Source organism: Apteryx rowi, unplaced genomic scaffold, assembly GCF_003343035.1.
Source record: "Apteryx rowi isolate R43461 unplaced genomic scaffold, aptRow1 scaffold_173, whole genome shotgun sequence".
NCBI classification, from domain to species: Eukaryota; Metazoa; Chordata; class Aves; order Apterygiformes; family Apterygidae; genus Apteryx; species Apteryx rowi.
The window spans coordinates 1,232,829-1,259,715 of NW_020448008.1; the positions used below are offsets into that span (position 1 = coordinate 1,232,829).

General features: G+C 40.2%; 1 protein-coding gene across 4 annotated transcripts; it reads left to right on the forward strand.

Moving 5' to 3' along the window:
- The first annotated feature begins 1 nt into the window (after position 1).
- Positions 2-17,753, forward strand: LOC112963660 (serine/arginine-rich splicing factor 5-like). Of its 4 annotated transcripts, XM_026060933.1 has the most exons (9): positions 62-151; positions 1,473-1,575; positions 2,651-2,789; positions 6,270-6,340; positions 7,470-7,556; positions 10,112-10,184; positions 14,063-14,136; positions 15,086-15,196; positions 16,226-17,753. In XM_026060933.1, the coding sequence occupies exons 3-9, from the start codon at positions 2,664-2,666 to the stop codon at positions 16,509-16,511; spliced, it is 828 nt and encodes a 275-aa protein (XP_025916718.1). In that variant the 5' UTR covers positions 62-151; positions 1,473-1,575; positions 2,651-2,663; the 3' UTR covers positions 16,512-17,753. The 4 variants fall into 4 exon arrangements, with proteins under 4 accessions (XP_025916721.1, XP_025916719.1, XP_025916718.1 ...); XM_026060936.1 differs by lacking the exon at positions 1,473-1,575 and having other exon boundaries at positions 2-151; XM_026060934.1 differs by lacking the exon at positions 1,473-1,575 and having other exon boundaries at positions 17-151; positions 16,229-17,753.
- The last annotated feature ends 9,134 nt before the right edge of the window (positions 17,754-26,887 follow it).

The window sequence follows — 26,887 nt, forward strand, 5'->3', positions numbered from 1 at the left end:
GCTGGGAGTTGGAGTCGGGCGTTGGCGGTTGCGCAGCATCCGTCGGGGGCGCGCGGCGTTGTTGGTCTCTCGTAGGAACAAGGCAGCCATTGCCGCGGCGGCTGGGAAGAGCGGTTTCCTCAGGGCCGGCTGGAGTCAGCGCTCAGCGACGGTGGGTAACAGCCCCTCGTTTGCCCGCTCGGTGGCGGAAAGGCCCGGGGAGGGTCGGGCGACGAGTTGCGAGCGGGTTCTCGCAGCCGGGGCCTGTCTGCGCTGGYCGCGGGGCGGGGACGGGCCCGGCCTTTCTTGTGGCGCCGCCGAGCCGAGCGGAGGAAGCTGCTCTCGGAGGCCTCGTTGGCGCCGCGCGGCGCCGCTGGCTGCGGCGCTCGGCGGGGCCGGGGCACGGCCCCTGGCGGTTTGGTAATCGAGGCGCGACGCCAGCAGGCCGCGGAGGCCGTCGCGCCGTATCTTCTGCGGCTCCTCCCGTCGGTGTCCCCAGCCGCTGTGCTCTGCGGCGGGGGCGTCTGCCCGCCGGTGTTTTCCTCAGGGCAGCGACTGGGAACCATTGGGGTTTGAAGGTGAGTGTAAAGCCGCTCGTGTCCGCCGCGAAGGGCCGGAAGGGCGATCGCCAGCCATCGGGCCGACGCCTTAGTTGCGGTGAACTCGAGGAGAGGGTCTGTCTGCCTTTGGGAGGTGGCGAGTCTAGCGTTGTCCCGTCTCGTCTTCACAGAAGGACGAAGCAGATTGTTTTCTGCTGCGGGCCTTTGATTCCCAAGTGCTTTTCCTCCGCTATGTAGCACCTTGCGAGCCACCAGTAAACAAACCCAGTTGCATTGTGCTAGGAACAACGTGTTAAGCTCTGCAACTTGCAGGTGTCGATACAGATCTCAACCCGTTGTGATCCCTGATGTTTGAGTAAATAATGTGTGGGCGGATGTTTTACAATTCTTAAGCTATACCCCTGATATTTTTTCAGATAGTCAATTCCATCTCTCCCATGTTCGTTTTGCTCCTCCCCCCGTTGTTTTTCTAGAACTGAGATCTAAAAGTACTGAGCAGCACTTACACAGTTGTTTTAACTTGATAAATCCACGTTGTTCCCCAAATGAGTTCTGTTGTCAAAATGAGTATTCTTACAGTATTTTAAATCACACAGTTATAGAAGTCTGTGCTACCTCTGTCAGAGTCTGTCTTTCCCATACAGGCTGCTGGCCTTGCTTGTCTTATGCATGTATGGTAAGCTGAATCACTAAAGACTAGCTGCTCTCCAAAGGAGCTGAATCTATTCTCTGGCCTGGCTTTCCATGTGGGCATAAAAGTGCAAGTGCCAGCACAAAGGAGTCAATGGCTATAAAGGGCAGAATAGGCCATTTTAGGGAAAGCACAAACTTACTACATGGCAACAATTAAAAAGCTATCAACCTCAGGCCATAGTTCCATGACAATTTAGGCTAACCTAAGTGCTGTCACTCTTTTGTCCCTCTCCCTTTAAGATGCCCTACAGCCTCCCTTCATAAGTTCTGGTACTTCTCTGATGGCACACTGAGCTGACAAGGAAGCTAATCAGTATAAACCTAGTCGGTGTTAACACAAAAGGTAAATCATACTAACCCAAAATACTCCCTCCAAATTGTTCTTAACTACAGTTTCATTGTTAACTTGATATGATGTCTGTACTGTATTCTTTGTCTGCTTTACAGCCCATCCTTGTAGTACAAGATCACATTGTACTTCCACTTCTTAGGGCTTGGATTCTTTGTGTTTTGTATGACAGCAAGCTCAGTGATGGAGTAAAACAATTAACATTTTCTGCTGTCATGTGAACTTAAAATGTATTCATGTGCTGTTTAGTTAGTTTCTAACTAAATATTTGGATGAATAAGCCAATATTAAAATGAGAAGGAGGAGGTCCTAAATTTGGGGTGCCTTTCCACTGAARAAGTGGCATGCTGAAGGTAATCAACGGAGCTTCCATAAAGTATCTCAAATTATGTATCCTGGTTCAATAGATAGTTTTGAGAGTCTGAATCTCCAAAATGGCCTTTGGTTTTGCCGTGACTGAAATCTCACAACAACAAACTTTTTCTTTGTTCATGACTTAATAGACTGTTGAGACATTTGATAATTAGTGCAAATTGAAATAATTTGATTAATACTGTGTATCTTTTGGATGACAGTAAAACTTTTATTGAAGCTGGCCTGTTAGGTGAAAATAAACATTTGAGAATGTTTTATATCTTTATCCCAATGATTAGCCTAACACTTCTGTTCAGTTTTTTATGTTTTTACTACTGTTAGCCCCATAAATTCATCTTATAGTCTTATTCATCTATAAATTCATCTTATAGAGCTTATAGTGTATTTTTTTGTATTCTGAGGTACAGAAGCCTCATTAGTCTAGCAGCTAATGAAAGTGTCAGTTCACTTACTAGAAGTATTAAAGTTACGTGAATAAAAAGAACAAAGTGGGAGTTCTCCATAAGTTCTGTTAAAGTTAGTGAGAGCAGATTTTCTCACTTCTCTGGCTATAGAGAAGAATCAGGTTTTTAACATACATACCTGGAGGACAATAAAATCCACTACCATTTAACCAAGATTTCTGAGATGTGAAAGTGATCTTAATCTATTTTAGGTTTATTAATCTGATAAACAGTGCTGTTTTCTTTCTTAGTATCAAACTTAAGATGAGTGGCTGCCGTGTCTTTGTTGGACACTTAAGCTCACGTGCTCGGGAACGGGATGTGGAGAAATTCTTCAAAGGATATGGACGCATACGAGAAATCCATCTAAAAAATGGCTTTGGATTTGTGGTAAGTATCAGCTTATTTTCTTTTCTCTTGCCGGTACTAGCCTGGCTAGACTGATACTAAGGAGGGCAAAAATGCTTGAGAGAATGATAGTTCAAATGGGAAACAGAAAATATTAATACGTATGCTTCAGATTGCTTTTCAGGTGATATGATTATAGTTTTCTCCCACTCAGTTATGTATTACCTGGTTTTGGCCAGGATTCTCTCTATATCTTAGTAATAATCTGACTACATTAAATTCATGGTATTGTAAAACTTGACAAAGTCTAAYCCTCAGAGAGATCTTTACAATCTCACTTCTGTTTCTCTCTTACTTGTTTCAGTCTCCTGGACTGGAAGGACATTTATCTCTAAATAATGGCCTAACATAAAAGAGAAGTTGTTGGCTGAGACAACAGGGGTAATAGGTGCTTGCAATTGGATTTGAGCAGTGCAGCCCAGCTGGTGTTTAACTCTCATGCAGCTAAAGCTAGGGATACCCACCATGAATATATGTTCATAAGGCATCTGTGTCACTCAGACTATTCTCTATTCATAAAGAGAACAGATAGTTCTTTGGATCTTAGTTTTCTACCACAGCTTTCTAGAGCTCTGTATCCCTTAACTATTGTCCAAATCTTTGCAACTTTACAGGTTCCCAAGCTGACTCAGGATCAGCTTGTTTCTTAACTATTTTTCTCTTGAGAGCTGGGACTTAGCCATTCTGCGGCATTGAATTCCAACTGGAAAGGTTTATATTGCCCTCACATTGTGACAGACATTCTTTCTGCCAGAATCAGTCGCTTCTGTGAAGCTATGGAAAAAGAACAAAAAACAGTCTTTGCCTATTTCAGTTTCATATGAATATTACTTCTTGACTCCTAAACATGCCAGTTCCTGATGGCCCTATACTATGAGCTACTTCTTGCTGACTGCCAGGCAGTGGTAAATACCTGCCTCTTGAAGTCTGGAGGTAAATGGCTGGTCTAGAGATGAAATTGAGTTTATTTAGTCTGTCCTTCCCCAGTTGCTGCTATTTCCCAATCACCTTTCCCTGAGCCTTTCTCTTCTTCTTTTGGGCAGGGCTGTTGACTCATTCAGGAACAACCTCTGCCCAAATCTTTTACATGAGTCAGCCAAGCCTCCTTCCTCTCTTCTACAGTTTCTAGGTAGTAGCATTTCTCTTCAAAGCCCACCAACTAATAGGCTTGAATAATTGTTTCATGCCTCTGTCAAAAATGTTTAACTGTTCTCATGGTGAAGATTTTTTTTTTTCCCCTATCTGGACAAAACTTCTCCCGAAGGAGCTTGTGCCCTTTGCCTTTGTCCTGTCACTATGCATCCATATGAGGAAAGTATCACCTCTATAGCTCCATGTGAGGAAAGTATCATCTCTATACCTGTGCTTTAAGTATTGGAAGACTGACTAAATCCCCTTGGAGCCTTTTCTTCTCGAGGCTGAACAAACCCAATTCCTTCAGCCTTTCTTTATGYATCAAGTCTCCAACCCTCTGATCATCTTAGTGACCCTCTGCTGGTCCCTGTCCGATTTTTCAATGTCTGTCTTGAATGGGAGGACCAAAACTGGACAAAGTATTCCAGGTGTGGCTTAACAAGTGCCAGGTAGGGTGAAATAATCACATTCCTTGATCTGCTGGCTGTGCTCTTACTAATGCAGCCCAGGACATGGTTTGCCTTCATTGCTGGAAGGGGACACTGCTCACTCCACCCTTAGCTTGCTGTCTACCAGGACCCCCACATCCCTTTCAGCACAGCTACACTATGGCCATTCAGACCCCAGCCTGTACTGCTGCTTGGGATTGCTCTGTCCCAGGTGCAGCACTTTACAATTATCTTTGTTAAACCTTGCAATTCTTGTTACCTAACCTAGCCTATCGAGGTTTCTCAGTATGGTGGCTTTTCCTTCTGGCATATCTACTTCTTCTTGCAGTTTGCTGTCACCCACAAACTTGGTGAGGGTGCATTCAGTCCTGTCATCTAGATCATTTATAAAGATACTGAATAGTATTAGTGCCTGAGGAACTCCACTCCTGACCAGCTGCCAGTTTAACTTTGTTTTTATTGATATAAAAATTGTATTTATAAAACATTTTACAAAACCAAATGACTTTGAACATTGTTGTAGCATTGGTATAGTTAAAAGAAGAAAGCATGTTTCTGTGTGCTTGGTCTGAATCATTGCTTAATCTTTGAAATTAATTATATTTACTTAAATTCTGCAGACTTCTATGCAGAATGTTTTCAAACTTTAGTCCCCAAAGCTAGATAGACTTCAGACATTCAGTGTATTAGAAATTAACTGAAATCAGTGAATTGTAGGTGCTGACTATTGATATTCTTAAATGCTAAGCCTAAATAAATTTCTCAAGATAATCTCTGCATGGTGCTGCAAGGATCTGTGATGCTTGGTAGTGAAGCTGATTTTAGTAGGGAAGGGGGAAGATTTCTTAAGCCAGCATTGCTTCTGAAAAGCTGTTCCTAGTTATGCAAACACTATCTCCAATTTGAGAAGCTCCTTCTCTGTTGTTCACTACTCTCATGCAGCAGTTCCATGATTTTTTTCATCCATGCTTTTGGTTTAAGCAGTTCCTATCCAGCTGCTTGCTCTCACTGCTTTCTTTCTTTCTTTTCCTTCTCCCCTTGCCACAGGTTCAGCCATATGATGAACCTACCTGGGAAGCTGATCTAGCTGAAAAATAACACTATCTTTTTCACCCTAACCCCTGCACCCAGTGCACTGTTTTTCATCTGGATAGGTTTCTTGACCTAGTTTCCTGCAGAGTTATACAAACAGTTTTGCCAAGAACCAGTGGGCTGGATAAGGGGCAGGGGCTACTCAAGCTGATTAAACTAGTGTTGCTACCAAAGGTGAAGTGGCAGATTCCATTGCAACAGTATGTGGAATTGCATATTACAGCTGATCCAGACCCAGAGCATGCCAGTGCTGTAGGGGAGCTTGTCTTGCTTACTATTCTTACACAAGCACCTTTTTGCCAGACTAGGGAGCTGAATTAGCTCAGAAAAAAAAATCAGAAGGGATGTTTTTTGTTGTTGTTGTTGTTTTTCTGGTTTACTTTTTTTTTTTTTGCCAGTTCATTAAGGAGAGTTAGCTAGGCTCAGAATTATATTGGCCCCAGAACTCCTACAAGAGGGTTTTTGGAGAGTGCGACTCTCCCCCTTTTGGTAGCAGTTGGATCAGCTTGAGCTGTTGTATATGATTTCCTTATATATAGGGCTGTGTTTTAGACTGTATGCCTTGAAATAATCCACCCACCTCTCCGAAAAAGATGTTTTAGAGATCTTTTTAATGAATCAGATCATTTCATTTATTTATTTTACACAGATCCCACAAATGATTATACTGAAACAGCTGAGGGGACATATTTGCTGCAGAAATTGAAAATTTATAAAGAAAGCATGTTTTCTAGCATTTAAAAATACTGTGAGGGAAAATATTTGTTTATTCACATTTTTTTCCTAGGAATTTGAAGATCACAGAGATGCTGATGATGCAATTTATGAACTAAATGGTAAAGAGTTGTGTGATGAAAGGTAAGCTTAGTAACATGTTTTCCCTTAAGAACAGCAAAAGTGTTTTGCATCCAGATAAGGTGCATTACCTTGTGCTTTGTTGCCTGTTTCCTGTACCTCTGATGGGATACACCTTCCATAACTTTAGATAAAGAGATTAGTCAGGATCCTGGCTTTAATTTTTAGAAAAAAGAGTTCAGGCTTGGGGGGGGGGGGTTGGAGTAGGGCTAATTGTTTTCTCCACTTACACTGCTTTAAGATATTTCTGCTCCAAAAGTTTTCTCATGGTCTTGTCTAGAAATGTTAGTCAAAGTGAATTGAAGTTACAGGCATACCTCAGAGATATTGCGGGTTCAGTTCCAGACCACCGCCATAAAGCGAATATTGCAATAAAGYGAGTCACACAAATTTTTTGGTTTCCTAGTTCATATAAAAGTTATGTTTACACTATACTGTAGTCTAGTAAGTGTGCAATAGCATTATATCTAAAAAAAAATGTACGAAATGTGTCGCAGAGACACGAAGTGAGCACATGCTGTTGGAAAAATGGCACCAATAGACCTGCTCAATGCAGGGTTGCCACAAACCTTCAATTTGTATTTAAAAAAAAAAAAAAAAAAGCAATATCTGTGAAGCGCAATAAAGCGAAGTGCAATAAAACGAGGTATGCCGGTATTTTTCATTTATCTACCTGTTGGCTTTAGAAAATAAATTGATGAGAACCTACCATCATTAGTGTTGCCCTTCAACTTGCAACAATGTGGACTATAGTCATTGTATGTTACAATAGTTTTTACTTTGATTGTGGAAGTTGGTTTTAGCTCGTTGTGTTATTGTTGCATTCCAAATACTCATTTTGGTACCCTTTTCACTCTGTGATTACTCTTAGGCTCTGGTTGAGCACATTTGATTGAAACTGTCTGAATTACAGACCCATGATAGTTCTCATGAAAGTCCGAGGGAGGTAGATGAGACAAAAAGACACTGTTCTGGCTCTTTAAGAAATGCCAGTGATTCTGGTATAAAGCATTGCATGTAAGGGCAGGATACTTCTTGTTCATGCATATGTGCTTCCAGTTGCGAAAGATTTAAGTCAGTGTCAAATCCTTGAAAAGTGTGAGTTTTTTTGTTTTTTTCCTACTATCGTAAGGGTTACAATTGAGCATGCTCGAGCCCGAAGAGGAAGGGGCAGATTCGCACAACGGTTCAGTTATTACCAGTCCCAGAGTGGATCTAGGTAGGTGGCTTTGACTCTGTTTTCTACAAATAGAAGAACTGAAGAACTGTACTAAAACACTATTTTCTTCCTGTGATTGGAGCTATGGAGACCTCTGTTTCCTTGTTTATTGTCATGCAAGAGGCCTTATGTTAACAAACCTCAGCAGTCATTTATTATTTTCCTTCACTGCCTGAGCAGGAGAATGTGAATTTTGAAACAGTTTAACTGGTTCACAAAGATTGATAGACATGTTTTGAAATGCTCCCTCTCCATGTTCTATGTATTGCATTGATCTTGCTCACTACTATAGTGTACTTGATGTGGAATAGTAGCACTGCAGTTGGGTTTGCTCTTTTTAAAACTAAATCAAGCAAAAAGTTTTAAGTATCTCAACAACAGCGTGCAGCAATTAGTTCAATGTAATTTATTTTGAAACCGAATTCTTAGGAAGAAAACTAATCTAAAACTTCAGATTCAAAGTTGTAGGTCAACAAGGAGTAAAGTAAAACATACTTCTTAACATCTGTCTTACAGAATCCTTTGTAATTTAGATTTGGAAATACAGGTCTGTATTTTTTATTTTAAATGGTGCTGGCAGGTGTATCAATTCCATAATATAAAGATTCAGAGCTTCTCTGTTGAGGCTTCTTTCATAAACTTACAGGCTACGTAAAATTACTGCAGGGCAGTAGTTCTCCAGGGTACTTACTATCTAATTAAGCTTTTATGTTTCCAATTGTTTGGTTATCAAAATGCTTGCTTCAGCACAGCATACAAAACAAACTGTATTTAAGAAACACCAGATATTACCATGTGCAGAAGCATTTAGATACCAAGTGACAAAGTCTGCTGGCTGACTGGTGCCTTGCTGAAGGGCAGTCTCTGTCCAGGAATGGAATCTGAAAAACAGGATATAGCTCATATCCAGAATACCAGCAGTGGACATCCAGCATTTGTGGAAGCGTTTACTTTGAATGATTTCAGTCGGTGGTGAATTTTATGCCACTTCACAGTGAATTTTCTGAAAGTTCTGCAGATTTGTGTATATTACACCAAACAACTACACCTTAGGACTTTGTAGTTCATATCTACCTACCTGAAGTAAACATGCATGAAATTATTTACTCTGTAGACACAGTTATAACCATGGCCTATGCGGACTAGCTTTTGAAAGAAAGAGAAAGACTTAACTGACATAAACCTCTGCATTTGTTTCAAAGTCAGAATTGCTGCCAGTTACAAACCAGTGACTGTCTGGAGCATCTAATTTGCATATGCAAGTATGCTAATTAGATTGTTTTTTCTTTAGTGGCAGTAACCTTCATGCGGTAGAGTTGGTCCGAAGTCCAGGCTAAAAGTGGACTTTTAAAGTAGGAAGTATGATTGGAGGTCATGGGCATCTGACGTTGTAGTCATGTTCATGACGTCAGACTCCCGATTCCTGATGCCAGACAGAAAGAGACTACGATTTGCAATAATGGAAAAATGAGACTCAGCCTGCCAATTTTGAGACTCTGGGACTTCTGTTTAAATGCTCTGAAGATCTGGATGTTCTGAAAAAAATTGGGACACGTCGAGGTATGCACTGAAATGAAATTGCCTGTGCTTCAGTGTACAAATCAATATGCACAATTTAGGGTGGTTTTTTTATGGGAGGAAAAGGTGAGAACAGTTTGCTCCAAGGTCACTGTTCTTGATTCCTCGGTGTTTTCATAGCAATACAGTGTTAGAACCCTACATTACTTATCAAAGAGCTGGCATGCCTTTTTCCAGAGTTCTCAAATCCCTTTGGATTCAGAATAATTAGGATTAGGAACACAAATTACCTGCAAGGGCCGTATTTTTTCCAGACTTTTTCTTCCCCTTTTTTTTGTGAATATTTTAAGCCACAGTTTGCTTTTCTTGAGAGGGTCTTTAATTTTCTAAGTGAAAAAAATAAGCTTTCCTCTGGGAACTGTAAACTGCCACTGTTTTTTCCAGACAACCAGTTAGCTAGATCCCTTTTTACTAAAATAAGAACATTTCTACCCAGAAGACTATCTAATATAGGTCATGGTGGCATAAAGAAATATTAACAAAAGTGATTAGCAATTTAGAATCATGAACTAAGATGCCTTTTAATTGTGCTTTCTGGCTCCCTGACTTGAGGAAGCAGAATTTATCCTACTAACTAAAAAAAAAAAAAAGCCCTTTACATGAATAACCTCCAAAGTCGTGTATGAGCCAAGCATGTCAAGTACCCAAATTGAACTAAAGTTTAAATCATTTTCATTCTGCTAGGCACTTACCTCAGTGTATCTAGAAAAATAGGAGCTATATTGACTGCCTTGGTATAAAATTCTTCATCAAAATCCTTTCTATTTCACTCATTGAAGCTCTCTCTTAGTAGATATGGATTCTTAACTAAACCATATGTTCTTGACTAAGGAGAATAAAATCTGCAGTCCATCAATAAGGAAAATACTTAACTTAGAACCCTCAGCAAACTAGAGAAAACATCAGGTTGTGTAAGTTCTGAGTTCCTTATACTGGAGATTTTTTTTTTTTTTCTTTTTGTCTCTGAATTCTTCTAGCCGGTATGGACCTCCTGTTCGTACTGAACACAGAATCATAGTTGAAAACCTTTCTTCCCGTATCAGCTGGCAGGTGAGTTAGCCTCTTATCTTCTTTCTTCATTGTTATGATACCCTCATTCAGAACACCTTATTTTCCTGCTCTTTAAATAGACTGTTCTCAGCCTAATTTTATATTAAAGCCATCATAAATATGTAACTTGAATAAAAATAAAGCAAAAAACCTCAGTGATTGCTAAAAATTAGTACTCAAACATTTAAAGAAGTCTGCAGTTTCACAGCTGTGCAAATAGTTTTATAACTTGATTTTTGTAGTTGGGAATCGATTCTTGCTTACTTCTGATGACCAGCTGATAAAACATAAAAGATTCTAGATTGTTTCTAAATTACTGAAGCAAAGCATACATTTCAAGCCATCTCATCGTTTTGTAATGTTACACCTGTGAGCGCATGCCTTTGTTTTGAGTGAAATTTAAGGTCTTCTCTTATGTCTTACAGAATATTCTTTGTTATACAATGCATGATGGAGAAGTCTGTTAATACATCATGAATAAATGAAATCTCAGGAAAGCTACTTCATAAAGTGTGCTCATTATAAATACTAAAAAAACCCCACCCTTTCAGTAATTAGTTTTTGAAGCTTTCTTACATCTTTCTGATTTTTGCCCATCTTTCTAATATTTAGCTGGCTTTAACATAATAACAACATGATCAGTTTCCTTAATTGTGTTCTGCTTAGTGTACAGTCTGTGTAAAATTTACTTTTGTTAAGGACATAGCAGCAGATATTTACAAAAGATGGAATGAATAGTGGAGTTTATTTTTGTTCATTGATCTTTATATTCTTTGAATAAAGGGACTTAATTAGTTCAATGAAAAATAGAGTAGAATACTCTGAATGTTCAAAGCACTGGTCTTGCAGCTGAATATGCATGAGGAGGCTGTTTTGCTTGCCTGAGGCTCCACTGATGTGTTTCATAAGAGTTTGGATACAGTCCATGCAGATAAATGGCAGAACTGGGTTTGTTTGTCTTCTGCATGAAAGGTTCAAAATTCATAATTGTAAAGTTGTGCTAATTATTGAATAACTGGAAAAAAAACAACTTCTGAGTTGATGCGATGAGCAAGTGGACTTCATCTAAGTCACTTCTGGGTATGCTATGCAGTTTTTGTATATGAAAGGATTGTTCTAAGGTGCACAGTATTTGGAAAGGACAATAGGGATGACAGAAATAAGCTAGAATGGAGTGTTAAGAAAGGTAAATCCTATAAAGCTGTTTAGTGTTCAATTTGTAACTTGAAAAAATTGACATCTGTAAATTTTTTTTACTGGTGAATATTTATAATGGCTTTATGTGTGCTTACTATTCTAGAGTGAAGTCCACCCACTTAAGATTTCATATTGATGAATCTCAAAGCTTTTTCATTAAAGGTTTTAATAATTCTTTTGAATGTATTTTAAGTTACTGTAAAAGACTCAACTTCAAATGAGTTCTGCTATTTAGGCACGTATCAAGAAGTAAAAATCCATATAGAAACCTCATTTAGTTTTGAAGCCATATTTTAACTTTTTAAACTATGCTACTTGTACAACAGATTTAAATAGATAATATATTAACAGTAGTGGCATTATTATTACTTTCTAATTCCTGAGATCAGTATGGAACTGATCAGCATGATCAGTATGGAACCTCCTTGCTTTGAAACTCATGTGCATCTTTTCATCTTCAGTATGTGCAGGTTCCCAAGCTTTGAGAACTTCTGTCTGTTTTTGTGTTTGGATGTTTAAAAAAAAACACAACACAGACATAAAAAACAGATAAAATTTGTGTTCAGATCAGATGCTTCAAAACTCATTGACTATATTAGTGATAGATAATGTAGTATATAAGTAGTAAAAAATGAAACTATTGGAGTTCTTATTTTAACAAACACACGTTTCTGCATGTCCAGAGGTTTCCCACTGCTCTAATTGGTTCTTAAATTTCTGTGAAGTTTCAGACTGGTCTAGAATGGGGAAAAGTAGATCTGTGTTACATCCAGATGTAATTTTTAATACATATTTTTCCTATTTACAGTCATTCTAAACCTCATTTTCCTTTGCTGCTAAGGATAACATGGGTATTTTTGTGCTGACTAAGGTGAATCGGAACAGTAAACTTAGTGGGACAGTTAAATTTTATCCTAGTTTTTATTAAGTAAAACTAGATAACTTCAAAACATTCCACTAACAAAAGCAAATATTTTGTTTATCTTTTATTAAATACATGCACACTTCCTTTCTTTTTGAGTAATAATATGCATTATATTTCCTGATGGTGTTCCTTAGGGTTCAGAATTCAAATACTGTGTGGCAACTGTATGGAGGCCTCAATTTTAAAGCCTAAAATTCCTGACTTAGAAAATAATTACGTAGACTCATTTTTTCTAATTTTCTTTTGATTTATCAATTCTGGTCTGATTAGGCTCCCATCGAGTTGAGTAGAACCAAAATTTTGCTCTGTCTCCTTGAATTGCTGTAAACATACTAGGCTGAAGTATTATTTTTAATGGTGCTATAGGACCCATTTCTTATTTGCTATTAAAGTTTCTTTGTGTTAAGCATATGTGAAGCAAAGAAAATATCTGCTAGTTTGCATATGGCAGTTTTTAAAATTAAACTGTTGAATTTTAATTGAAAGATTAGATAAAACTAAGCCTATTTATATTCTGTGGCAAATGTTCTAAAGTTTTTCTTGGCTTTTTGTTTTGTAGTCTTTTCTTCCTCAAGCATATTTCTAACCAAGTGCATTTTGAACCTCTTCTAACAACCTTGATTTGGGTTAACCCTCATTTTTCTTGTGTGGAGGAGAAAGAACCAAAGATTTGGGGGTTTTCTAGTGGCTGAAATTCTAGGGTTTGGCCTGTTCTGAATTTTCCTTTTGGTTCCTATGACACTCCTGTTTTTTGGCGATCTAGATCTTGGTTTGCCTGGGTTTGATCTCGATTGGCTAGCACAGATCATCCTCGGGTTCTTTAGCCACTTCTGGAGACTATGTCCAGTGCTTTCAGGGCCTCTGGTACCTCCGTGAAGCATATTGCTATGAGCCATCACTGCCTTTCTCATGTAAGAGAGTTCCTCTTGGCCAGCTAGGTATTGGACAAGCAACTCTTTGCTTAAGGTACCTTCTTATATCATCTGCCACTTGTGGCATGTTGCGGTAAGTAGTCTGGGACTATAAAATACCAGATACTGTTTGGTAGAAGTACCATTTTAACTTTTACAAATGTTTAGATTTTTAATGACCTTTTACACTGTTTGTTTGTACTTTATCCTATTGCTGAGCAAGTAATTTTATAGTGTCTTTGTGTTTAGCCTCTATTAAATTAAACACACGGGTGTCTATTGAAACGACACTGTAGTGTGACAGAATATTGAAGTTAAATGTAATGAAGTTTTTCCTTTTATAAAAGTATTTATTATACATTAATTGCACCCATTTGCATTTAATTTTGTTGTGAAATTGGGGGAGGTGAGTCTATAGAATAAATTTGTCTAAACATATTGGATTTTCATTTAGCTGGGGAGTTAGTCCTTATAATCCGTCATACAAATTTGAATTTTATACTATATTACTTTTCATCTGGTATAATTCTGACATTAATGCATATGTTGATGTTTTAATTTTTGCATTATGTTTTCATAACAGCAATTTTTGGTATGTGGGATTATTTTAAAAGCAGTATTTTATTCATTGTAGTTGTAATAAGAGTGAGGGATTCTTTCTATATGCAGCTGCTATTATATAGACTGAGTTTCAGAAACTGTTTTTTCTAAATTATATGTTTTTACGTATAAAAAATATAAAAGCATTAACCAATTTTAGTGAAGAAAGTTGTGGGGGGTATTATTTACAGCTGACTCATTCATGTGTGTACTATTTGAGTCTAAAATGTTAATTTTTACTGCAGGATTTGAAAGATGTCATGAGAAAGGCAGGAGAGGTAACCTATGTGGATGCGCACAGAAACAACAGGAATGAAGGGTAGGTTCATGTTTGTGTATAAATCTACGTGATAACTAACTGTTAAAGACAAGATTATTGTAATATAAAAATAACTGAAACATAGATCTATGGTGTGGCTTAGATACTATAATCTATCCAATTAAAAGAAAATCTGTCAGTAAATGAGAGTTCAAAAGTGGTATTAAACTGTCTTTCCTCTTCACAATGGAAACAAAATCAAAACCAAAGAAGAGAAAGGAGAAACACTTTTGACAGTTGGATTTTACTGTCCTTCTAGTCATTTATGTAGTTAGTCATTTATGATCTGATGCTGATTGCTGAGGTGAGAATATCTCCTCTGTCTGGCTGCTTTGCTCTAATTTACCATACAAAGTCATGGGAAATGGACATAATCAACTTCCATAGGGAGTAGGTAGCTGTCTGTTCTCCAAACATTCTTAACTTGTGCACAGTATAAAGGTCCTGCAACGCAAAGTAGAAGAGAGGGAAATCTGAGTGGAGTGTGTGTGCTGGCAAGAGAGTGCTTAAGGGCCACTCCAAGCAAATGCAACTTAGACATTTTTGAGGGGAAAACCTATGAAAAGAAAAATTAAAGAGGGGAATTTTTATTCACCTTAAAGATCTGAAGAAACAACCAAACTCTGCAAGTTTATTTTGCTATTTGGACAGCTTTAGGATGCACTTTAGTGAAGGATTGAAGGAAATGTCCTCAGCTGGTACAGGTTTGTGTAGCTTCCTGGATTTGTTTAATTTACAGTTCAGTTGTGAGTTTCAGGACTGTTTTAAGATGATGTGAAAGGTATGGATGGCTAAGACAGTCATATTTTCCTGTTAACCAAGTTAAAAATTAGCTTTGAGAAGATAAAACATCAAGCTGTGAATCAGCAGATAGAAAAAGGCCCAACCTTTTTCTCCTTGCTTTTTAAATCTCTCTAACTTAATTTTTTTCTTTCTCAATGGTATATAGAGTTGTGGAATTTGCATCCTATAGTGATATGAAGAGTGCACTGGAAAAATTGGATGGCACCGAGCTGAATGGACGCAGAATTAAGCTGATTGAAGATCATAGAAGGCACAGGTGTGTCACCTGACCTGGTAAAATTTTGCTGAGAGTAGTATTGATGCCAAAGGTTTAATATCTAATTCTTTGGCCCCAGGCTAAATATCACAGCACTGAACCACTTTCCAGCAGTGTAAACGGGTTTAGATAAGAGCTGACTTACTGAAAATAGGGTGAATAAAACACTTTTGGATGAGAAAAAGGAGAAGGGTTTTTTTTGTTTTTGTTTTTTTTTTCCCCACAGCTAAAACTTGATATTTAGATGAATGGATTAAAAAATATTACCTATGAATTTTGGTATTATAATCCTTTTAATTTAATGGAAAGCTGTTTCACAGTCCTTTGAAATGCCTGTCACCCATATTCAGATAGTTGTGAAAGCCAGCTTTTTGGTGAGAATAAAAGAAAAACAGCTAGCTGACTTGCATTATTCCCCAAACAGTTCTGCCATTTAGTCATTAAAAAAATGCCATGTTAGCTGTACCTCTCTTGAAGACTTTCTAAAAAATAATCCATTTCTTTACTGATAAAAGGATGCATAACTAGAGAATGTGTTAAACTGTCAGGCCTTAAGGAGTGCTGGTGTTCTGTGCCTTCAGATTTTTTTTTTTTTTGGCATCTTCAAGGAGACCCTATGACCATAACTAATTTATATGGGTTTTTTTTCCTGGAGAGAATAGATACCACAGGTGCAAACTTTTGTTTCTGCACTTTTTTTGATAAATGGCTAAAAAATTTTTGTCTACTCGTGAAGAAAACAAAAAGGCATCTTTTATGAGGCAGTTCTCATTTTGCCAACGTAGCAGAGAATGCGGAGGCTAGCAGTTGCAGTCTCCAGGCTGCTCTTGGTCCAAGAAGATATTGTTATGATGGAGCATAACAGAAATTTAGCAGCACTCTGAAATAACTGAATGCTGTGCACAATGCATTCAGATGTGCAGATATAAATGCTGAGCATACAAAGTGAAATTTGAAAATTTAAATTGATGTTGAGTATTTTAAATTTAGTAGCAGCTGAGACTAAGGCTCTTAATTGTGTTTCTCTAGAAGCAGGTCTCGTTCAAGGAGTTACTCAAGATCTCGCAGCAGGTCCAAGTCTACAGGATCTTCCAGATCATACAGCCGTTCCAGGTCCAGGTCCAGATCAAGGTCCAGGTCCAGGTCTCGCTCTCGGTCCCGGTCCCGGTCCCGGTCTCGCTCTCGCAGTCGTACACCTAAAAAGAGTTACTCCCAGAAGAGCCACCGCTCCAGCCTGCTAGCTTCTTCCCCATCTCCCTCTTCCTCTAAAAGGAAATCTCGTTCTAGGTCGAGCTCTGCTCATAGCCGTAGTTAACCTGCTCTTAGAGATGTATTAACGCGTTTAATTTGATTCAAGTTTCTTGAAGACTTGAGACAAATTATACATGAGAACTGGGAGGGGAGAGTTAACATGATGAAAGGGTAACCTCCTTTTTCATTGCCAAAGTGCCTGTCATCAGTTAGGCCATCTCTGTGAGGAAGGGCTGTCAGCTTTCTCCTTTCAGTGAAGTCTGGAGTGGGAAGTCTTTTGGTTTTTTTTTTTTTTTTTTTTTCCTGCTATTAGTAAACATTTCTATCATAGATATATTATGTACACATAATGCTGAGGTAATGGGATGAGTCAATACGCTGCTTTCTCCCTCCCCTGCCCCCCACTTTTCCCTCCACCTCCAAGGCCTTTGACTTCCAAAATACTACATTAGCTTTTGTCCTTGGTATTGAATCCACAGAACAGGAAGTATAGATTTTATTCTTTAAGGTTCTGTGGCTACTTTTCTGTGTGAGAATGAATGGGCCAGCTGAATTTAGTTTAGAGTTCACTTTTTACCCATTGCTTGGCTTAACAGGCTATTTAAGTTCCAGCTTTAAATGACCTTGATAATATGCTTAATTTGCAACAGACTTTCAGGAATATGCATTGGCCAGTTAATATTGCTCATTTTGGTAATGAATCAATACAATGTTAACCAGTAATGAAAGCTGGAATTCCCTGTTAGAATGAGACACACCATCCAGGTGACAGGATTATTGGAAATCCATTATACTTATGACATTTCCAGTAATTCAGTAGTTTGTGATCTTGTATGTAGAGGCCTTATTTGACAGGTGACTCCATAAAACTGCACAGAAATGTCAATATGCATGTCCATGTTTTTAATGTTTATAAAAGTGACATAGCTTTCATACCCAAAAGTATGATATTGAATATTGTGTGTATGATTAGCAATAGTCTTGATGGAAAGGAAGGTTATTTTAGTAAATGACAGCAGCAAAAATTCCCAGGAACAGTCTAGTCATTTGTGACAGGAAAATTTAATCATGTTAAAGGGTAAAGAGGGTAATTTCTTTAGAACTCCTGAATGCACAGTTGTTTCAATTAATAGAAATTTCCACTGCAAATACTGTTTTTTCTTATAATTTGGGATTAAATTTTTTTTAAACTTTTGGATCATTAAAGAAGGGAAGCATTTTTTGGAAAAATACATGTAAATTAATCCCAAAGTCTTATGTGTGTTAAGTGTACCAATCCTAATAAAATAAAACCTTTTCTGGCTTATCTTGTGGAGTTTTATTTAGTAATGTTACTGTTGCCATTGTTCATTTCATGCAGTCTTGCAAAGGTTATCACAAGGAAATTTATTTTAAGGTGTACTGTTGTGGAAGCAAACAAAAAGGAAACAAGGAACACATGACATGTAAGTAACCAGATGCTGTCTAATATGAGGAAGTCAAACTATAGGATTTTACTGTCAGGGCCATCAGCTGCTCGGGGGCCTGTTTGAATCAATTGATGGCAAATAGCATTTCTTGCAGACAGATTTCTATCTGACTTTCTTGTCCACCAATTCAACAGAAGAACTAACAACCAAATGTCCATAGTTACTGGGTCTTTGTATAGGTAAAATCATTTTGGAAGGTTTGAAATATGGTTGCAGGGAATCTTACATTGCTGAAACTGTGGCAACTGCCATGCGCTGTGCCTGTGCATGTAAGACTTCATGGCTGACTCCTTTATTCGAGAGAGCTACTGCTAATCTTACTCTTTTGCATGTTTGGCTTGATGTGATGTGAATATGATAGCACTTCAGAAAAGCACAAGGAACAAATAGAAATCACTTTGCAACAGAATTTTGCTAGGTACAACTCTGCTGAGAAAGCTGGGATGGGATAGCTTCTGCCCTAGTTTTGCTCTGCTGTGTTAAGTGTCAGTGTTGCTTGCTTAGATATATTTGTGTCACTACTAAAAAACCTCCCAAAATGCTAGTGTGTTGATAGTGCATCAGCTAATGGAAAGTAATCTTTCTTTGTGCGTGCTTAGCACAAATGTCCGCCACCTAGCTTGGTTACCTGTGAGACTGGTAAGTGCAAAGTCAGACTTTGAGAGCCTCTGACCACAGTATGCTTACCTTGAATCATTAATTTTTGATTCTTCATTATACGGGATCATTCCCCTTTGAGAATTTTCTGATTCACTCAGTAGGACCAGTAGCAAGAAAAATTGTAGACCAAAAAAATGCCGAAAAGTTTATGTAATCTTGTGACTGCAACCATAAACGCATACAGTTTATTTATCTGAGTACAATGGGCATTAGGTTGAGATTTGTGCTGCTGGTTAGAATTAATATTTTTTTCAACTACTTTTAAATTGATATGATTGAAACAATGGTGGTTTAGTGTAGATAGTGGTTTAGTGTAGAAACTCCTGTGGCAGTATTTCTTTTCTGTACTGGAATAGTAGCGGTTTAAACATTTTTACCCATACAGCTGCATCCAAGTTAACTGTAGTACTGCTTCCTAAATGTAGCAGTAGATAACCAAGGACTGCAGATTGTATGGTGTTGATACCAATGCAATGTGACATGATAAAAAATAGACTTTGCACTAATTTTTACATGTTTTTAAGGTGGCAAGCAGTGGCTCTTTGTTCCCCTATGACGTACAAAGGACTTAAAAGTGTTTGAGGAAAAGGTGAGCTTTTGAAATATTAAGAATATCAGATCTGATCTTTTTTCTGTTTGGGTGTGGTATGTTTGTTTATGGCAGATGTGAACTTGGCAGCTTAATCTTTATTTGAAGGGGAAGGATAAGAATCTTTAGCAGCTGTCCTTGCCAAAACAGGTTATTTTAAAGGAAAGGTTGAGTCCTCAGTTGCTCAGCTCTTGGTTGTTTCCTTTGGTGTATTAGTTTAAGTGCCTGGAGAAATAATGTAGTTTTAAGCCAAATTTTCATTTCTTGTGCACACAAGTCTTTCTGGCCTATTCAGTGTCAAAAAGGTTTAAACCCTTATAATGTACTGGGGGGTTTGGGGAGGGGGGGGAGAGTGGTCTGATTACTCCCACATGCGCACATTTCCTACTGTGTCACCACTTTTTTTCAAGAAGACAATAAATAGCAGGTTGGAATTTTGTACTTTCAAACACACACTCAAGAGTATCATGTCAGGAAGTCCTGACAGTTTCRAATAGGTTTCAGAGCAGCACAGCCTTTTTTCAGCACACAGTTCTTACAGAAATGAAAGCCACATTTTTCAGAGAGGTTTAAAGTTTAACACGTTACCTTGCATTTAAAATGAGCTACAACTGCGTACTGTTAATTATTGCTTTGATGAAGGATAACTCATGGTGCTACTGTAAGCTGATAATGTCTGACCTCTTAACTTGGAGCAAGGCCAATCTAGAAATTGTAGTTTTAGGGCGTATGTGTTGGTGGAGAGGGGTAAAAAGACAGTTTTGCAGCCTGAATAAAATATCCTGAGGCTGGTGTTCTGCAAGCCCTTGCATAGAAAAGCCTTGAGAGGGAAGTAGGGCAGAAAGAAGCTGTGAAGGAAAAAAAGGACAAAGAGTTTCCACAGGTGGCAGTTTACTGCCACAGGCACTGGTATAGACCTTAGAAGGAGAAGGGGAGAAGACATGACTCCCTCTATTGCTCTAAAAGAACATAGCATTCATACTCAGGAAAACTTCAAATTTAGAGGCATCTTCCAGCCTATTTTCTTGAGATAAAGAAACTGGGGAACATGTATGCTTGTTGGTAATTTTTTTAAAAACATTTGGTGTTCTGCTGAAGAGCTAAAGGTCTAAAGGAAAATGAAGCAGTGCTGCGTTCCTGTGAGTGTCTGTGAGTCAGTTTAGCATCTTGATTGGTAGACATAGACTGGCTTGGTACATTCCTTTTAGGGATACATTGTAGTCTGAGACTTGGCTGAACTATTACTGTATTTCAGAAACTAGATTACTTTAAAAATAGAACATTTTTAGATTACTTAAAAATAGAACATTTTTAGACTGCATTGAAGCAAATTATTTATCCACATAGGGAGTCAGGTGTCTCAGTTCCAACTCTACGGAGCCCAGGAACATAAAACCCACTTTAATGTAACCTAAAATAGATTTCTTTAATGTATTAAAACTCATATCTTTTACAGGCAGCATGTTACAACATCTGACACTTTTTTTCCAGGAGAAAGCTGGAAATCACCCCTTCCAACTGGCAGAAAGCTTTGACTCTCAGCCCTGCAAAGCTTTGAAGTCATGATACATCTACAAGTAAATCTGTCATTTCTCCTACCCTTGTCTTGCTAGCCTGAGCCTTGAAGAACAGTTTTCACAAATTTCTCCTCAGCAAATAGAGATGATGTAAGACAATTTAAAAGTTAAATTTATGTTAAATTTAAGGGTTCCAGTTTTGCCTTTGGGATACAGTTGGACAATACAGCTAAGATGATCTAGCAGCTCACTGCTGGCAGGAGGAACTGTACCATTCCTTCTTCCCATGCTCCTGCCCTCTGTCTTGTGTCAACTCTGGTGCTCATCTGATCCTCCATAAGCCAATTCAATCGCATCACAAAAAATGGGTATTTCAGATCTCTTGCAGTACTGCTTTTTTCCAGTTTTATTCCCTGAATCTGATGCATGGACAGAGGAAGTGGAATTGTGAGCTGGGGTGTAACTCCACTGTGATCCTTCTGTTTCCCTCCTTTACAAATATGCGCATCCTCTTATTCCTAACTTTTTCTACCCATTCTGTTCTCTGAGCAGTCAGCCTCCAAACAGAACGCCATAACTGTCCTTCCATYCTGGATTTCTTGTGCTTCCCTTTCAAAGGACATTTTGCTCCCAGTGGAAGCCTTATGCTGCAGCATACAACTGCTTGCAGCATAGGGCACTGCTGGAAGCAGAGCACTTGATTGCATTTAGGCAACTAGCTACATCCCACCCCAAAAATACGAGTGTTTTTTTTTTTTTCTGTGATATTTATGGCACTTCTGTATTTCTAATTACTTTTTTTGTCCATTTAATGCAGGACTTCTTATCCAAGGGTATCCCAGCAGTTTGTAAAGATAAAGTTTATTATGCTTGGCCATATCACATCTCTGCTTTACAGCTGAGAAAAGCAAAGCAAGTGAAAGAGGGCTGAGTTCACCTGTACTTGCAAAGTAAGAGAGGTCAGGAGCAGGCTGGGAATGCAGAAGAGGCCAGGAATCATTGAATAGGTTCATCTCTGACTCATGCCATCTAGTGGCTGTACTTGCTGTCAGTGCTCAGTGCTTATGAAGCCATGAGAAGGGCTCAGAAGGGTTTTGGATCCTCTCAGTGGAGAAACAGCTTCTCTCTCAAAAACAAGGTGAAACAACAGTGTCTTTCAGAGTAGGAAGAAGTGTGCAAAATAGGTTTCACTGTGCACTTAAGGATGTTTGCCCTTCCCTCCTACTTCTTGAAGGTTATATCTTGTGTTTCCCTAAATCCTCCACTCCTTTTTGAGATGCTGCTCTTCACTCTCAGCAGCAGCTCTTATGCATGAGTTCCCAACTAGTTACCTGCAGCCCTAGGCACCTGCTCAAAGCTGGGCTTGGTTACATAGCTAGCAGGGTGTTTTTGGAGCAGGCAGTGGTGGCAACGGTAAGTAGTGTAGCCCTAGCAAATACTACTGCTAGCTGCCACACTGGGAGCAGACACCACTTTAATTTCCAGTCTCACCTCTTCAGCTCTGAGCTGAGCTGCTCTGGCAGAGCAGTTACCCCTCATTTTATAGGCAAGTACGCACAGGGACTTTAGGGTTGCATTTTTAAAGGTATGGGTGACATCTATTTCACAATGATTTCTACAAGAGTTGCATCCATCTCTGATTTTCTTTAAAAAGCTCTCCAGCTGCTCTAGCAAGCTCAAGAGGCAGGCTGCTAGTGTGCAAGCAGGATGACTCTTCTGATGCACACACTCCATCAGGCTATATACAGAAATCTGGAGAGCCAAATGCTCCTCCTGCTTGATTGCAGCACACACCAGACTGTTGAGGGCAGGTGACTTCTTGGGCTGATATCTTTGAAAATGCAATCCTTGAGCTCTGGTACTACTCCCCGCTTCTGCCACCCCTCTGATACTGTAACAAACCTTTGGAACAACCTTTTTCAAGTAAGAGGAGCTGAAAGTCAGGCTAACTTGTGCTGAGAGACCAGTCTGTGCTTCAGAGCCAGGTGGCCTAGCAGCGGTGGGCATTCCCCACATGTGCTGGGGAGCAGCCTGGATCTGGGAACTGTTTGGACTGAGGCTGGCACAGAGTTTCCTGTCTGAACATCCTTCTCAGAAAGCTGTTTTGTTGAAATGGGAACAGCCTGCTTCCGTGGTGCTGGGAGTCTGCACTTGGATGTGTCATGGGACTTTATCATTTATCAGTCTCTGCTCTGATGGTGGGGAAGGCAGGAGGAGCTGGGCTGAAGGGAGCTCTGGTGCAGAGTGGGATCTGTACCTGCAGTGCTCTGCCATTGCTCTAGCACAGAGGGTCAAGGGCTTTGAGCTTTGGGGTGGGAAGTTCTCAGCTCTGCCTGCTTCTGCTGCTGCCCCCTAGTCTTAGAGGGGAGTGCTGTACAATTCCTAAGTGGCTTCAGCTTTTTTACAAGGGTTTTGGAAACATGTAATTTCCAGTCTGTTTCCTTCCCTCCCCCTACTGTTGTTTGCCGTAAGACTGAATGCTCTGTGTACAGTACCTGAGGGCATGTTTCCCATCTTACCAGCCCTGCAATCAGTTCCCCCTCCACCCCCTGTCTTTACAAACCTGCGAGAGAGTTGTTAGCCTTTCACCCAGGGGATGATTTATGAGGACAATAACGCTGATTAGCTACAGTTATGCCGAGCAGAAGGCTATAGCTGGGGGAGCAGCACAAACAGAGTGCTCTATGCATGTCAGCTTAAAGGAGGGGATGCAGCAAAAACACTGAGTCCACGCAAGGAATCCAGGATAGAGTCAGCACTGAGAGGGAAGTGCAAGGGTTAACAGGCTGGGGGCCTGGATAGAAACAAGGCCAAATTATATGCTGCAGTGAAATACTGGGTAATTGCAACTCTGTATGTCTGGGTAGTCTCAAGACGTTCAAAGGACAATCACTGCTATTGATTTGCTGGGCTTAGGAGCATGAAGGAGTGATAAGGGAAGAGGGAGAGGAGAGAGTGTAAGGTGAAACCCACTCTTCAGGATTAATGAAGGGCTTGAAATAAAAGGGTAAGAGTTTCAGTGGAACTGAATGATACTTTTGTGTTATGAATGGCTGCTTCCTGTAAACAGGGTCGAATCTCTGGTCTCCTTCCCATCTCCTTTTTCATTCTAGAAAAACCTTGTGTGGTGTGGGAGTGTAGCAGCGACAGATGGAGCTGGAAAGATCCAGATCAATATGCCTAGAATAGATGTTTCAATTCAGGCCAAGAATTGCTCTGTGTGTATGTCTGTATGTACAAATGATACATCACTGAAGACCCTGAGATCAGCATATAAGTGAGATGTAGTAGGTCATACTTTTAAAGGAAGTAAGCACCCACTGGTCTAGCTGAAGTAGTTAAAATCTGCGAGTGTTCCCACTGTAGAGCCTTGGAAGTAGTGGTACCACAAATTGATGATAACAATTTGGGCCAGTTTTTCACTTGTGAGAGGCAATTAAGCAGATGCTAGCACTACAATGACAGGAAAGGGAAGTAAGGAAAAGAAGAGATGTACAGGGAAAGGATAGAAGCTGGATGAAATTTTTGCATTTCATATCTACAGCTACCAGAATTACTCCTCAAGTTCAATGAATAGGACTGTGGGTCTAGTCCCCGCTCAGCACTATGACTTCTGGCTGGGCTAGCAGGAGTCAAGGCCAGCAGCTTTCCAGCCCCTGACCAGAGCTCCCAAAGGGTGCAGCAGACTGTGCCCACCTAGGCCACCAAATTCCTATTACAATCTGTCCTTTACTGGTTACTGAGCACAGGAAAAATCAGTATTTGGCCTCTCTAGACAGCCTAGTCCTTCCATGTCTCTGGCCAAAGATGGACTTTACCAGAGCCAGAATTAAACACAACACCCAGAGCTTCAGCTTATTGTTTTTCATTGCGCTTGACTTCATTCCTTCCTACGTCTTTTTCCCAGAAAAGCTTCAGATCATATTGGCTGTTTAACAAAAAGTACAAGGAAGGAAGCAGCTCTGCTGTTTCTCACAAACACGGCTCTTGCCATGTTCTCTGCGTCACTGCCGGTTCCTGTGAAAAGTGCTGTGTTTAAAAAACAAGCTTTTTATACGTTTAAAAAGTTCTTCATTCTTTTCCTTCAAATTGTTGTAGCTGGTTTCTAGCACTGTAGAGGAACCACTGCTGATCATGTAGATGGGTCTCTGGGTTTGCCAAAATGCTTTTGTCTTCCTTGCTACAACTTTCTGTCCACTCCTGTCCTCCATCTGCTTCAATTTGTTTTACCCTTTCCTAATTCTGGCACTTAGATGGTCTAAAATGCAGACACAGTCATTGTACAAACTTCCCTGAACTTTTACTGAAGTAGTTCATATCCCTTATCCTTGAACACCAAGAGTTCACACTTTGCTGTATTCCTCAGTAAGAATGGATGATAATGAGTATCTAACTTTCATTTTGAGRCCCCAAATCTCTCAGCAAACGCTTTACAAAGCATGGATGAATTTACTTAGTTCAACTAAGACTTGGAAACCTGCACTACGCACTCTCCTACTCTGTGTTTGTCTATACTAGGTGAACAACAGCAATAGCTATATGCAGAAAAAGAGTGTGGTGGGAGGGGTTTATATTTGTGCTCATGGTGAAGGAGAAGTTGTGGTGCTGTGCAGCAGCCTGGGCTATCTTGGACTTGTGTCTATAGCTTCCCCCCATACACACATCTACAACATGACTATGCAATTTACATAACAGTGGGGTTTGTCTAATGTATAGGTAATTAGATCTCAGGGCAACATTGTTAGCTGTAAGGCAGTCCTAGAGAGAACCTTATTATATCTCATTATCAAGATACATTATGTGAAGGAGGCAACAACATTAATACGGAGTTGCAGACCCAAATGTATCCTCTGGGAGCTTCCAGACCACCCTGAAGACATACAAAATCCTTGATATGTTTCATATTCTAGCGTCAGGCAGAATGATAAAGGTTAAGGGAAGCTGTTGTGTACGGAAAGCTCTCCCTGGTTACAGGACCAACATGGGATTATAAGCCAAGGTTTCTGCAACCCAGCCCCAGTTCTCATGTCACAAAGCTGCATAACCTCCAAACTGCAGCATTTGCCCTCTATAAAATACAGGGTGGATTCAGTGCTAAAGCAAGCAGGATGCTACAGGATGCTCTGAGGCTGAGTACTTTAAATCCTTCTATTGTTCTGTTGATTCTCCAGCCCAAGCCTTCTTGCATCAGTCTGTGAGCACACCAGGTAAGTATTGCAGCCTGACTTGCTTGGGGAGCCCTGGCCATGCAGAACGTAAGGTCTGGGACAGTTCACAGCAGAGCAGTAGGCTATGCTTTCAAAGGGCACTCACGTCTCCCAGTCAAGGACTGGTGCACACTGAGCAAGGACGGTGGCTAAAGAACTCACCTCTGCTCCCACCGACACACATGCTTGCAAGGGTAGGCAGGGCCCAGGCTGACCCCATCTCCTGCAGGACTGTGTTTCTGAGCAGAGTAACTGGGCACTGAGTGTTGCCCCCTCGTTAGAGCAATTTGCAGAAAGCAAAGCAGACCCTTCCCTGCTTGAGGTTAGTTGGGACCCCACCAGATGGTGCTGTAACACTGCCTCACTGAAATACCCTTTCTAGAACAAATTGCAAAACCCATCTTAAAATAGCCCTGGTGACCCAAACCTTTGCCTTTGTGGAAAAAATAAAATAACAAACAATCAAAAAAACCATAACAACCCCCCTGACTAGAGAACTGGAAACTGTGTGTTCCTCCCCCCATGTGGTTTCCGGTACGCTCACCTGTCAGGGGAGCGGAAGGAAGAGGCAGGGGAGCGGGGGCCTCAAAAATCAACCGAGGAGAGGAGGTGTGCGCAGCTCCCTCAAAGGCCTTGCTGGGAGCCACATCTGTCTGTGCAGACATCCTGCATCCCTTCCTGTCCTGCTGACCCATTGGCACGGCCTCCTGCCCTTGGAAGTCCCTCTGCCAAGCAGCCTGCTCTGAGGACTGTCCCAAGGGGCTGCCACACTGCTTTGTTAGCCCGGCTGCTGTCCCGGGGCAGCTCACCAGATGCACAGAGCAGCTTCTGAAGGACACAGAGGCACAACTTCACAGAGGCCCCCGTGGCCTGCCCTTGTGACCACGAGTGGGGTGGGGAATGTGGTGTTTGCAGTCCCACAAAGGGATGGAGGGGTTGAATTAAGATCCAGATACTAAATTACAACGGTAAAAACCACAAACCAACCACCCAGGAAA